The 15015-nt window shown below is 37.0% G+C and overlaps 1 protein-coding gene and 1 non-coding gene across 5 annotated transcripts in view; both read right to left on the reverse strand.

Moving 5' to 3' along the window:
- Positions 1-15015, reverse strand: part of MAP3K1 (mitogen-activated protein kinase kinase kinase 1) — an 80591-nt gene that overhangs the window by 22204 nt on the left and 43372 nt on the right. For all 4 annotated transcript variants that reach the window (XM_039467671.2, XM_039467673.2, XM_074385769.1 and 1 more), the window contains exons 2-6: positions 14862-15012; positions 11328-11528; positions 6260-6460; positions 5739-5855; positions 5214-5362 (exon numbers count right to left, since the gene is read on the reverse strand). In XM_039467671.2, the coding sequence (XP_039323605.2) occupies positions 5214-5362; positions 5739-5855; positions 6260-6460; positions 11328-11528; positions 14862-15012 (819 nt within the window). The remainder of the gene's footprint in view (positions 1-5213; positions 5363-5738; positions 5856-6259; positions 6461-11327; positions 11529-14861; positions 15013-15015) is intronic.
- Positions 14362-14469, reverse strand: LOC120365926 (small nucleolar RNA U13). Its single transcript, XR_005580751.1, has one exon. It is a non-coding gene; the product is annotated as a small nucleolar RNA U13 (small nucleolar RNA).

A 15015-nucleotide genomic window follows, 5' to 3' on the forward strand; every position in this document is an offset into this window, starting at 1 on the left:
CAGATCAACACACAGGTATTTATAGATTGTAGGTGTGAGTTACCTTCTTTGTTATGAAAACAATTCAATACACAGATTGCAATCTTAGAAAGAACATTTGTATCACCCAAATTCTGCTATTCTACCTTTTGAATAAACAAACAGGTTTGATTATGTACAAAAATATACTACATGGTACCAGTTTCAAAATTTTAAGTACTGGAGGACCTTAGACTCATCTATTCCACATCCTACATTTAAATGCCTATTTCAGAAATTTCTGGTGGCAGTATGAACTGGTCCAACTTTCCTAGAAATAAATCTAGAAACATGTTAACGTTTTAAGTGTATACAATCTTTCACCTAGACGTCTAGGAATGTATCATAAGAAAATAGAAAGAGAAATATAGAGAGATATATGTATGAAAATATCCACTGCAGTACTATTTAGAATAATGAAAAAAAATCAGAATAACCAAATGAATAGCAAAAAGAGGTTTAACAAATTATGGCAAACCCAGGCACCTGCCAGCATTTCTTAAAATACTACGTGTATATATTCACGACCTAAAAATCCTATTTTCTAGGATGCTATCCCTACATATTTTAAGTATGTAAACCAAAATGTCAAGTGTACTTAATGTACATTAATTAAGGCAATGACTAAATAAATTATGGTGTATCAATAAAATCTTATACAGCCATGAAAAGAAAAAAGTATGTGATTTGGTAATGACGTGGAAAAATATGCTAGATACATAAACTAAAAATAAAACAAAACTGCACACCAGAACATATGGCATGACTTTGTATTTGTTTAAAAACAGTAAGAAAGTTGAGAGAAAAACGGATGGGGGAATTTGTGTGCATGTGTTTGTCTGCCAAAGTATGGATTGTGCAAAGAAGAGTTTCATTCCTTGATTTATATAATTTTTAAGTTGTATTAAATGGTTAACAGTAGTTATTTTGTGTCAGCCAGGCTTGAAAAAGAGGGCTTCAGTTTTCTATTTCACAAATGTTTTTGTTTAAATCTTCTTGATTTGAGAAATGGCTTTCAAAATCAATAACTGTATTTCCATTACAATATAAAGACAAGGCTCTGGGATGTTGAATAAGTTGCCTCAAATCATGGTGTCAGTTTGTGGCAGATCTATCATTATACTTTTATCCAACAAGAATATGCCGTAACTTACAACGTCTATGAACTCCAGAGTCCGTTAAGCTAGGCTTGCCCCTGGGCCCAGTACTGTACCTCTACTACCTTAAACTATTAGGCTGGTGCAAAAGTAGTTGCGGTTTTTGCCATTCCAATTTTTCCATTAGAAGTAATGGCAAAAACTACAATTACTTTTCCCTGAAAAACAGATCTGAGTAACCAGCAGCAAAATAACAGTTCCCCAAATGCACAAAAAGCTTTCCAAAAAGCTAATCAAGCAAGTCAGCAAAGTCATAATGCGTGATGCCTGAGATGAAGGCACATTTACTAGCCTCTCCCTCCTGATGTACCTGCCTCACCTCTTTTCCTAGTTATGGAGCTACTTAGGATGGGGAAAAACTGTCAGAATATGCATACATTAGTAACGAAAAATTAACAGAAGCATTACAGAAATGATATATACAACAACCTATAATACAAACATTCATGGCAAAAATAATCCAAGGTTGACTAACTCTTCCAATAATTACAGCAAAGTTAGCTTATTTGTAAGAGGAAAATAAAGTTTCACAATTTAGTCAAATTGTAAGTGCACCTTATTATTTTTCTTTTTGTAACTGGCTTATTTTGCTTAGCATAATGTCCTAATGGTTCATCCACACTGTATCACATTTCCTTCCTTTGCAAAGCTGAGTAATAGTTCACCATGTGCATATACCACTTTGTTTACCCATTCACCTGCTAATGGACACTTGTGTTGCTTCCACCACATAATTTTTAACGCCGTCATAATTTTCTACTGACCAGATAGATCCTAACTGTTTTAAGTATCCATTAATGTTGGACATCTGAGCTATTTCCATATTTTTACATTTTAAGAAACCACTATAAACAACTTTATTCTCTTATTTTTTTTTTTGACATTTCAGATTTTTTTTTTTTTTTTTGCTCTGTCGCCCAGGCTGGAGTGTAGTAGTGTGACCTCAGCTCACTGCAGCCTCTGCCTCCTCGGTTCCAGCGATTCTCCTGCCTCAGCCTCCTGGGTATCTGGGATGACAGGTGCATGCCACCACACCCAGCTAATTTTTGTATTTTTAGTAGAGACAGTGTTTCACCATGATGGCCAGGTTGGTCTGGAACTCCTGATCTCAGGTGATCTGCCTTGTCTGGCCTCACAAAGTGCTGGAATTACAGGCATGAGCCACCGTGACCAGTCTCAGGTATTTTTTTTTTTTTTTTTTTTTTAAGCACAGTTTCTTTTTTTTTCTGAAGTAAAATCACATGAGTATAGAGCAGGGAGTAACATAAGGAAAACAAGTCAGCTTGTGGACTGCTCATGTAAATACAGTTTTACTGGAACATAGCCATATCCATTTATTTATATATTGTCTATGGCCATTTTCAGGGTGTAAGGGCAGAGCTGAGTAGTTTTCAACAGAGACCTAATGGCCCACAAAAGTTTTAAAAAAGTTACCTATAATAACACCTCCTATTAATAACGAAGTTTTTATTCCTTCCAATTTTTACATACCTGCAATACCTTTTCTATGTAAAACTGGGTTCCTGCATAATATATTATGACCTAGATTTGGTTTCACTTATCAACATCTTCCCAAGCTATTCAATGTTCTCCAAAAACATAATTTTAATGCCCAGATGACATTCATAACACAAACATACTCTAATTTAATCATTCACTTGCTATTGGATACTTAAATTGTTTCTAATTTTTCACCATAATACTATGAGAAAGTTATATATGTAAGTCTTGTGCATTTCTCAAATTAAACTTAAGAAGAACATTTACTGGATCAATGAATGTAAGTATTTTTAAAAGGCATATTACTTTTTTCTTCAAAAGTCTATACTGCTTTATATACAATCAAGCACATTCTTACAATAACTAAATTACATAATTTAAAAAGTCTCCATTATTTTGGTAAATAAAAATTGGTAACTTTTTAAAAAAACGAGCCTTTAGTTATTAGGTTGACTGAACAGTTTTCATGTTTGTTAGCCCCTTAAACTTCTTTTTTGGTGAATATTCTCTGTCTGCCTTTCATTTTCAATTTGTTTACCCTAATTGTTTTATTTCTGGCATACCATTTAAAATTGTATGTAATCAGTTCTCCAGATAAATTTCCTCTGTATTTTCTTTTTACTGATTATATATAGATATAAAAATATGTGGTTATAATGAGACAAAAATCTACCTATCTATATAGTACAATCTCAGTAATCAAGACAACTTTTGTGGTTCCCCCCAGGGACATGCAAATCAAAATAAATTTTTTTTTTTTTAACCTCAGAGAGAAACTTTTTAACTTTGGCTACTTAGTTTTAAACATTTGTTATTTTTCTCCACAATAAAAAGTTACAGAATTGTCACTTAAAAGGAAAAAGGGGCCCAGTGTGGTGGCTCATACTTGTAATCCCAGCACTTTTGGAAGCTGAGGTGGGAGGAATGCTTGGGGCTAGGAGTTCCAGACTAGTCTGGGCAACACAGCAAGACTCTTGTCTCTACAGAAAAATAAAACAAATTAGGTGAGCGTGGTGGTGCCTGCAGTCTTGGCTCTTGGGAGGTTGAAGCAGGATCGCTTATGCCCAGGAGTTCAAGGTTATAGTGCGCTATGATCACACCACTACACTCCAGCCTGGGTGACAGAGCAAGGTCCTGTTTCTTAAAAAAAAAAAAAGCAGCCGGGCGCGGTGGCTCAAGCCTGTAATCCCAGCACTTTGGGAGGCCGAGGCGGGTGGATCACGAGGTCGAAAGATCGAGACCATCCTGGTCAACATGGTGAAACCCCGTCTCTACTAAAAACACAAAAAAGTAGCTGGGCATGGTGGTGCGTGCCTGTAATCCCAGCTACTCAGGAGGCTGAGGCAGGAGAATTGCCTGAACCCAGGAGGCGGAGGTTGCGGTGAGCCGAGATCGCGCCATTGCACTCCAGCCTGGGTAACAAGAGCGAAACTCCGTCTCAAAAAAAAAAAAAAAAAAAAACGGCTCTAGAATAAGTTTGGGTCAGGAAGCTGGAGAAATAAAGCTCATTTTTTTTTTTCATTTTATTTAGAAGAGATAAGGGGTAAGAAAAAGATACCTAAGTTAATGTCTTTCTTCAAATAAGCTGCGTAATCTCTCGGCTTTACTTATCACTGTGTCACTGAACTAAGTAAACTAGAAAATTTTCAATGTCCTGAAACTCATAAAACTCTATGATTCTAAAATTAATTCATTTAATCAAAATTAAGAAAATTCACACATTTACTTTTTCCACAGATGAAGAAAACTTCTCTTCTCCTCAACGGACCCTTGTTACAACCCCGTCGCTTTTCCATTTTTCATGAATTTTGAGGTAGTTACAATACTTAACAGACTGACAGGAAGAAGACAGGATTTAACCACTTTGACCAGTGCTTCTCAAAATGGGCACTTGGGGAATAATATAGGAAGTGCCCTGGTAAGAGGAGCAGTACTCCTTTGTGGAGTAATTTTTAAAAATCTAATTTTTATGCTAAAACCAATAAAGCAATATACAGAAGGAAGATTCACATGAATACTGTAGTTTTTAGCACAAAATGTCTATATACATGCACACACTCGCACATGACCTTTAACAAGATACACACACACACACACACAGTTTTTAAGAGACAGGGTCTTGCTCTGTCATCCAGCTGGAGTACAGTGATGTGATCACAGCTCATTGGGGCCCTGAATTCCTGGGCTCAAGTGATCATCCTGTCTTGGCCTCTCAAGTAGCTGGAACTACAGGTGTCACCACACCCAGCTAATTATTTTAATTCTGTAGAGATGGGATATCCTTATGTTGCCCAGGCTGGTCTTGAACTCCTGGGCTCAATCGATCTTTCTGCCTCGGTCTCCCAAGGTGCTGGGATTATAGGCATGAGCCACCATGCCCAGAGAACTTTTAATATCTTCACCTTTGATTTTAACTTGAAAGCCAAGATTCAATAATTAAATCATTTTAGAGCAACATAACAAGTAGATATAAAAAATTACCCCTAAACTTAAAAGTAACACTGGATTAATGGTTTGAAATCCTTCAAAAGTACTAACCTGTTTTCTGAACTAGATGTAGAAGTACTAGATGATGACAATGTATGAGAATTTGACATGCGTGAAACAAACTTCTGGATGGTGTTACGAGATGGAGCTTTGATCCTTGAGCTACGCCTACTGTGATATTTCTGGAACAAACTCTCAACCTAACATTGGAAAAAGACAGTCACAATGATATTTGTGCAATAGTCATATATATGAAGAGTTCTAGAGGCTGAATTATTTATCTTTTATTTGCATTTTTTTTTCATAAAGAGCTTCAAAAATAAGAACACATTATAATCCACTAAGGACAACATTCTTACAGCAGGTTAGTTTTATTGTTTTTTTTTTTTTCCAATCTAGAAGAAAAAGTTTAGTAAATATCGCATGAGAACTATTTATAAGCATCAACTAATTTTTACATACCTTCACACCTTTAAAATGGTCACTGACTAAATTTAATGCTGAAGGAGAAATTTTAAGAATATTATCATAAAGATACGCTGACAATTATACTCTTAAGCATTTATTAAAAACTACCTCAAAATTCTTTAAAGTTTTTCTCCATAACATTGGGTCTGAAGGTTCTAGCTGAAACACCCGGAGCATCACAAACAGCAGATGAATACAGAATGTTCCACGCCCACAGCTGCAGTTCTGAAGAGTTAAAAAGAAAACCAATGGGTTAATAAGTCTGTGCTTCATTAGAACTTCTAAATTTATCACTTTTACAATATTTCCAACTTTGAAAAGTTTCTACTAATTCATATTCTTCATTATCTTTGTATGTAAGAAAAATCTACAGCTATCTTCTCCACGATTTTATCTTTCATTTTCATTGAACTTATTAAACAGATCAAATTTCTATTCTATAGCATATTAAGACAGTCAAAATCTCATAAATATATTAAAGAAAAACATTAGTCTAAAATACATTTTAAGGTTACTTTTCTTTATTAAAGGGAATTAACTGATCTAAATTTAAGAATATTATAATATATAAATTTGAAATAGTACCATATACTACTACTAACAACATACAAAATGGAGACGAATCCTACCTGAGGTCCAATAAACACCCGATATTTATTGTCTGGGCTGTCTCCTCCAATCAGGAAAGAGTTGGGCCCTATCTGCTGTAGTAAGTACAATCTGGCCCGCATCACTTTGTTAACACGGCGATTTGTTTCCTCGGGGCTGTATGGTGAGAAGCCATCTGGTGAAGGTGCTCTTCGGGGTGGTGTGATTCTGCCACTCTGAAACTTCACAACATTTTTCTTTTATTAGGTATGTGTCTTATTTCTTAATTAAGAAACTACTATCCAAAGAAGGTCACACAAGACAGTTATGTGGCAGATTATATTCTGAAAAAATGCCCTATTTAAAACATTATGGAATAAAGGCCAAATGATTTTGTCTGACATAGTCATCTCAGGTAAACTTTTTAAAAATCTCAGTCATCCCCATAAATGATGATAAATATCTGGCTGACAGAGATAACCATGTGATAATATTATAAATTATTCTACAAACATCTGAGTTCTTTGAAACATCTTACATAAACCAAAACAAAAAGCATAAAAAGTATACATCATAAGCAGGCAGAATGCTGTGTCTAGTAGTACAAATTAAACATCCAACTTCCTGGCATCTATTTAAGGCTTTATTAATCTTCTATAACTGGTAATTAACAAACACTGCCACAGAATGTCTCCCAGGGTACACTCTGCAGACTCTTCCTCAACGAAAACAAATTAGTGGAAGCTGACAAAATCTCTCCTATGGTCAGGGTAATATATAACACTCTCACTATACTAATTTTCCTAGAACTTGGTCTTTCCATCAATGTCCAGTGGAAATTCCAGGTTTTTTGGATACCTAACAAAATAGTTAAAGGTAATAAATGTTGGTAAGACCACAAAGCAATTAGAATTCTCATATAGTGCTGGCAAGAACGTAAAATGTGTAGCTGCTTTGGAAAACAGTACAGCAGTTCCTCAAAATGTTATACATATTACCCACCAATTCCATTCCTAGGTATGAACTCCAGAGAAATGAGAACTTATGTCCACATAAAAACCTGTACACAAATGTTCACAGTAGCATTATTCATAATAGCCAAAAAGTAGAAGCAGCACAAATGTCCATCAACTGACAAACAGATAAAATGTGGTATATCCGTACAATATTGTTCTGCAATTAAAAATGGAGTATTAACACATGCTATAGCATGGATGAACCTTGAAAATATGGTACTAAGCAAAAGAAGCCAAGTCATAAAAGGTCACCTATTAAATGATACCATTTATATGAAATGTCCAGTATAGGCAAGTTATGTATATAGAGAAAACAGATTAGTGGTTGCTTAGGGTTGGGAGAGACTATTGTTAAAGGAAAACTTCAGACAAAATAAATTTAACAGAGTTTATTTGAGCAAAGAATAATTCATGAACCAAGTGGTTCAGAGATCTCTGATCCAGCACATTGAATAGCCAGCTTTTACAGGTCGAACACAAAGCAAAGTAAAGCAATTGGCTGATTGGCTACAGCTAGGTGTTTGCCTTATTTGGGCATGGTGTTATGGTAAGTTCCTAGTTATACAACAAATAGGCTGGTGGGCTGTTTGTGATTGGCTAAAGCTTGGTTTCAGTTCCAGGTGTAGAAAAAATTCCAGGCTAATGGCCTCCTACCTATTTTGCTTTAAAACTGCTAATAGGTCTGGGATTTCTTGTTGGGGTGATAAAGATGTTTAAAAACTGACTGTAATAATGGCTACACAACCCCGTGAATATACTAGAAAACACTGAGTTCTACAATCTAAACAGGATTGTATAGATTAATTATATATCAATAAAGCCATTTTTTTTTTAAAAAAAAGCAGTTACAAAGAAGTAAAAACAAAAAAGCCAGTCATACACACATGTCATTTTGACCTACTAGGTATCCAGCCTATGGATATGTTCACAGATACAGGCTCACAGATGTACAAGATGACGTATGTATAAAAATACTTTTGGAGCACTGTTTTTAGTAACGAAAGATTGAAAGGATTATAAATGTTCATTAGTGTATCATTCATTAAATAAACCATGATTTATCCAGCTAATGAAAGGCTATGTAACAGTTGTTAAAAAAGAATGAGGGGGTAACTTCGTCTAGAGTATATGCCCAAAGTGGGTTTTGGGGGTGGTGTGTGGGGAGGGAAGACACAGTTCTGTTCTGTTTATATCTGCAGTAAACTTTCACTTTGATGGCCCCCATGTATCATGCCACCCAGTATTTACGTGATTGTGTAGTTCCCTATCACATCAATTCTGGGATTGAGCATGTAATAACCAGCTTTGGGCAATAAGGCATTACCAAACATGATGCAAGTGGAGGCTTGAGAAGAGCTTGCATGTTGCGACCTCTTGAAACAGTTCTTGTTGCGACTCAGCCTTCACACTAGGAAGAGATGCCAACAGCTCCCCAAGTGTTCTAGTATCCCAGCTGAAGCAATAATGCTTGTGAGTGAAGAAGCAGTCTTGGGCAGTCCAGCACATGTCTGGGGAACAGAGATAAGCCACCCTACTAACCCCTGACCAATTTGCAGATTCATGAGCTAATAACTGATTATTGTTTTAAGTTTAAAAAAATATATATAGCTAATTTAAAGGTGTTTCAACATACAGCCAACAACTATTGTTGGGCATCAGGTTTCACTATAAAATGTTGCTTTAAATGTACTTTTCAATGTATTTATGTACCTTAATAACTCCAGATCTTAAACCCCAAATTTCCCTTGTGGTCACTATCTCTACCATTTTTCCATTCAATCATTTGTTCTTCAAAGTTAGAAAGTGAGTCTTAACATGCATTTCCACTAGAAGTCTCTCTCTCATATGAATTTACCACCTATCTTTTTGCAAATTTCTTTTGTTTGTCTTAATATAGAAGACAGCTGGATTTTCATAGCTGTTTATTCATTCAGTGTACTGTGATATGATGTTCTGATTAAAGTATATGAAAGAAAGTTTGGCCTCACACAGATACGTATCTGTAAAAGAAAAAAGTATTTTAATAGCCTTTTTTTTTTTTTTTTTTTGAGGGGTCTCACTCTGTCACCCAGGCTGGAGTGCAGTGGCATTATCTCGACTCAGTGCAACCTTGGCCTTCCTGCAACCTCTGCCTCCAGGGTTCAAGCAATTTCTCTCTGCCTCAGCCTCCCAAGTAGCTGGAATTATAGGTGACTGCCACCATGCCTGGCCAATTTTTATATTCTTAGTAGAGACAAGGTTTCATCATGCTGGCTAGGATGGCCTTGAACTCCTGACTTCAAGTGATCTGCCCACCTCAGCTTCCCAAAGTGCTGGAATTACAGGCGTGAGCCATGGTGCCTGGTTGCCTTTTCAAAGAATGATGAATATTCTTTGGTACTATACCAAAGCTCAAAAAACAGTTTCTTAAAGGCAGCTGTAATATGGAATCTGAAACCATATAAACAACCTTTTCCTACTGACACATTAAAAATCCAAATGGTGGGCCGGCCATGATGGCTCATGCCTGTAATCCCACCACTTTGGAAGGCCAAGGTGGGTGGATCACCAGGTTGAGAGACTGAGACTAGCTTGGCCAACACGGTGAAACTAAACTATCCACTAAAGATACAAAAATTAGCTCGAGGTGTTGGCACGTAGGTGGATCATGAGGTCAAGAGACTGAGACCATCTGGCCAACATGGTACAACTCTGTCTCTACTAAAATACAAAAATTAGCCAGGCGTGGTAGTGTGCACCTGTAATCCCGGCTACTCGGGAGGCTGAGGCAGGGGAATAACTTGAACCCAGGAGGCAGAGGTTGCAGTGAGCTGAGATTGTATCACTGCACTCCAGCCCGGCAACAGAGCAAGACTCTGTCTCAAAAACAAACCAAAAATCTAAATGGTGTATTTTATACTTTGAATGGATCTTTTATCTATGAATGATTTTGTTATTATCATGCACTGATCATTTGGAAAACATTGCTTCTCTAACTTACACATATCTTCCAAATGTTCACACATTTCACTATACAACATGAAAAGAATCACATCTGTTGTCACCAATCTGATGAGAAAAGTTTAAGCACTAAGAAGCTGTTGAGCTCATAGTGGAGGATAATAGCTTTCGAAAATTCCAATTTTTGCTTTGACATCTCAACTTTTAACACTGGTGAAAAAATACTTTAGTTGCTTTTCTTTTTTGTTTTTTTTTAAGATGGAGCTTTGCTGTTGTTGCCCAGGCGGGCATGCAATGGCACAATCTCGGCTCACTGCAACCTCCGCCTCCCGGGTTCAAGCAATTCTCCTGCCTCAGCCTCCTGAGTAGCCTGGCTAATTTTTGTATTTTTGGAAGAGATGGGTTTTCACCATGTTGGCCAAGCTGTTCTCTAACACCTGACCTTAGGTGATCCACCTGCCTCAGCCTCCCAAAGTGCTAGGATTATAGGTGCGAGGCACCACCCAGCCTTAAGTTTTTTTTCTTCAAGTGACAGTCTCATTTAATTCATCTTAAGAAAAATGTCTACCAAATACCCAAATCTAAATAATCATAGTTCGTTGGTCACGCATTTCATGTTCCATGAAAAAGATGACTAGTTCGGCTTGCAACTCTTAACAATTGCACAAATACTTCTCCTTGAGAAACGATTGCATTTGGTATGTAGAAATGCTTTATGTATGTATCCCATTTCATCACACACAACATTACAAAGGCATGTATTTAATAACAGTCAAGATTTAATAAAATTAATTTCTATTTCCTTGTCAAAGGCATTATCAAGTGTAACTGGCTTTTTTTTTTCTTTAATGGCTGATACATAGCGATAAAGAATACAGTTTCTACACTCACAGCCTTAAACTGGGAAAAGGCACCAGCAGCTTTACCCACCATTCCAGATATCAATGCAGGGAAAGAGGCAAACAACATCCAAGTTTTATTACAAAATGAGTTTTGACCTAACAGACCAAAGAAAGGGTCTCAGGAACCACCTCAAGGGTCTGCAGATCGTATTTTGGAAAACTGATGTTCTAACAGATGGCTGGCCAGTCTTTTCTTTGTTATAAATGAATCTAAAAATTATAAAAACATATTTGTTGTAACATTAACTTACAGGCACTGGGGAAACTCTTTTCCGCCTTACTCCCGGAGATTCTGATTTCACCGGGCGACCTGATGGGGAGTTGCCAGGAGAAGGACTGCGTCGGCCTTTGGAAGCTGGTGAAGCTGCACTCGCCTGGGCCTCTCCTGGAGACTCAGCTGTCAAGTGATTCATTTCAGATCCATCTCCTTTAACTGGGATTGGTTTCACCACCTGAATCAAAGTATTCCAATATTTGATTACTTAAAAATATAAAAGGTAAGTCAATGTAAATATCATAGACTAGGAAATAAATGAGTTTTTGTTATGAAATACTGTACCAGTATACAAGACAATATATCAATTTTATTTAGTATTACTTTAAGCTTTTAATGTAAAAGACTATTTTTACCTACATAAATTTCAGTCATTTAGGATTTAACACTAGTTAAAATGCAAGCTCCTCTATTACAATTTTGTAATTCCTTCCAAACTGTAGAAAGGGTATTTGTTATTATATACCCTAACTCATTTAATGCTCAAAACCAACAGTCAAAGGTTATTAAACAAATGTGAAAAATAAGCACTCATAACTTCTATAGTTTACTTATTCAACTACTAGACCAAAGAAATAGATATTTTCTTTTTTATTTGTTTTGACAAAATGTAGGATCTTGAAACAACACTGGGCATAATTTCAAATAGTTCGGTGACTATGCAATCATTTTGCCCTGCCTTTGTGTGTCTGTGTGTGTGTGTGTGTGTGTGTGTGTGTTTTCACAATGTTATATTACAATAGGTCAGACATACATCTCAGAAAACTAAAAGAGGCTAAAAGTTTAAAGACCAATTTCTCAAGCAGAAATGCAGCTTATAAGACCTGCCTTTTTTAAAAAAAAAAAAATTAGGGCTCTCAGACCTAATCTAGCCATGGCCAAAGGCCAAATTCCACAGCCTTGTACAACTGAAGCTCAGCAGACCTTTCTGGACTTTCTCCCACTGCTCCTGTTCCACAGCCAGTTGCTGTGTTCACCAAACTTGTCTGATCCTTCTTCCTCCTGTGTTTTCACTTACTCTACTCCTAATTTAATACTAATCTCCAGCCTACAGCACTTCAGGCAGTATACCTTCACATGAGGAAAATTTACCCATCTTTTAAGGCTCAGTTAAAATTCTTCCTTTTATGAAACTTCCCTGAAGCCTACCAGCCTGACATTCTTTCTCTTTCCTAAGTCCGTATTGCTCTTCTGTCCATCCCACACATTCGGCACACCTGGTCACAAGTTGCTTTGTGATACTGCATGTATTACTCTACTTATTATGTATAAGTCTTATTGTCCCATTTGGAGATATTTACACTTTATGTTTCAAGAAGGATTTGATGCTTAAAGCATAAACACAAACAAAATCAGACCTTCCAAGTAGACTGTAAACTTCTTAAGGATAATATGAAATCTTTAAACCATAAAATGCAGGGTGGCATAAATAAGCTTACGGACTATGTGTTATGCATCTTATTCCACACACCTCCCTCTTCACTCATGTCTATGTACAGACAAGGTACTTGGGTATTTGCTAGAAAGTGAACAGTGAAAAAACCAAAATTTTGTCTTAAAGAACTAGACATTCTTAGTTCATGTGTAATAAAGAACAAATGGCTGGCCCATTTTTAAAACATTATGATTTATGCTCTATGGTATTCTCAAAAGATTTAGGCTCTGTTTGAACACCTCCAGTTCAAGGAGCTCAGAAAGCAGCACATTCAAATCCCAGATGGCTCTGCTTGTTCAAGGATTCTTTAATATTGATTGGGTGGAAATACGCCCTTTTAACTGCCAACCTTCTACATGATGTTTCAATAGTACTTTATCTTCTCTAAGATATATCCTTAATTTCTTCATATTCATCTCTGGCATGAATAGTTAAAACGGTGAGGGGTTCCCACTATACCACCTCATATGAGTAATAAAAGGAAGAAATGTGGAAACTTAGCTGTAAAGACAGGACCCACAGCAACTTAAAGTACTGGTATGTAAAGGAACAATTCAATTTATTTTGTATAATTCCATGGGTTAGAATTAGAACCAGTGGGTAGAATATTCCTGACAGACTGCACCTTAGGGATGAGGATAACCAAAGCCGCAGCGATTATCAAGTCAGGGATTATTTAAGTCAGACACGAGTCAGTACTACACATTTAAGAGAGCTCTCCGAGGCAATGGAAATGTGCCAAACCTGCACTGCCCAAAAGGTAGCCATTGGCCACATGTGGTTAATGAGCATTTGAAATGTGCTTGGTGAGACTGAGGAACTACATTTTTACTTTTATTTACATCTAATTAATTTAAATGTAAACTTAAATAGGTATATGGGCAGACAGTGATTTGGCAGGGGCGTACTTCAGACCCTTGCCAAAGTTTAGACAAATTTTAAGTTGCCGTATCTGTTTTACAAGAATAAAATAAACAAAAACTTGCTTGTAGAGATTAGTGCTAGGATACTTTAACATTTCTTCCTTTTTAAGAATGAAGACACACATTTTATGATGGTATTCCTATAAGAATATGTATTCTTGGTCAGGAGCAGTGGCTCACGCCTGTAATCCCAGCTACTCCGGAGGCTGAGACAGGAGAATCAATTGAACTAGGGAGGCAGAGGTTTCAGTGAGCCGAGATTGTGCCATTGTACTCCAGCGTGGACTACAGGGTGAGACTCTGTCTCAAAAAGAAAAAAAAGTATTCGCATACCTATAGCAAAGGATGGAGCAGGCATCCCCAAACTTTTTACATAGGGGGCCAGTTCACTGTCCCTCAGATCGTTGGAGGGCTGCCACATACTGTGCTCCTCTCACTGACCACCAATGAAAGAGGTGCCCCTTCCTGAAGTGTGGTGGGGGCCGGATAAATGGCCTCAGGGGACTTGCATGCAGCCCGTGGGCCGTAGTTGGGGGATGCCTGGGATGGAGTATCCCTGCTTTATAAAATCTAGGATTCTAGATTTTCTTTCATCAAACCCCATACATTTTTAATTTACCTTAATCCCCATGGGTCTATTAAACTTTTTTTCATGTCAGATGAGGGTAACATGCTGACATTGTAACAAAACTGGGGAAAGGCATATCTTATGCATGCATGTGAAAACCCAATCATTACGCTTATGAATTACTCCGCAGGATCAAGGGTCAATTGTTTTCCTTCCTAGAAGATTTCTGAAATTATGATCCTTAGATCCTGTCTTAGAGATAAACATCTAAAATAAACTGGAAAAATTCTTTAAGTACAGTATAAAATTCCAATGAAAGGATTTCAGATACTGACATGAGAGGGCAGTCTTGGTTTAAGCATTTACGCTTCCACCAAACACAACAGTTAAGTTCCCAGAACAGTTTAAGCTGTATAGTGAGCACAGTTTTAATTATGGTTTGTTCCAAATGACCACAATATCAAGTAAATAAAACGACTACATTTAAAATGAAGAAGAAAAGCTTATGAGAGAATCTATTTATGTTTAATTTTCCATTTCCTCCTATGCTTTCTTCCTTACAGCTGGTAACCCACAGCCACTTACCACAGGGCCTCGCCTATTTCTCCTTTCCAACCATTCGTGCTTCCAGGCTGGCATACAGGTTGCCTTCAGTTTCTCCCTGATCATTCGTTCCTCTGGGCGATCGTCCATCTTGTGCAACCCTTTGAGAGTTTCTTTATTCTCCATCTCACGACTA

The sequence above is a fragment of the Saimiri boliviensis genome, chromosome 1 (genome assembly GCF_048565385.1).
Source record: "Saimiri boliviensis isolate mSaiBol1 chromosome 1, mSaiBol1.pri, whole genome shotgun sequence".
NCBI classification, from domain to species: Eukaryota; Metazoa; Chordata; class Mammalia; order Primates; family Cebidae; genus Saimiri; species Saimiri boliviensis.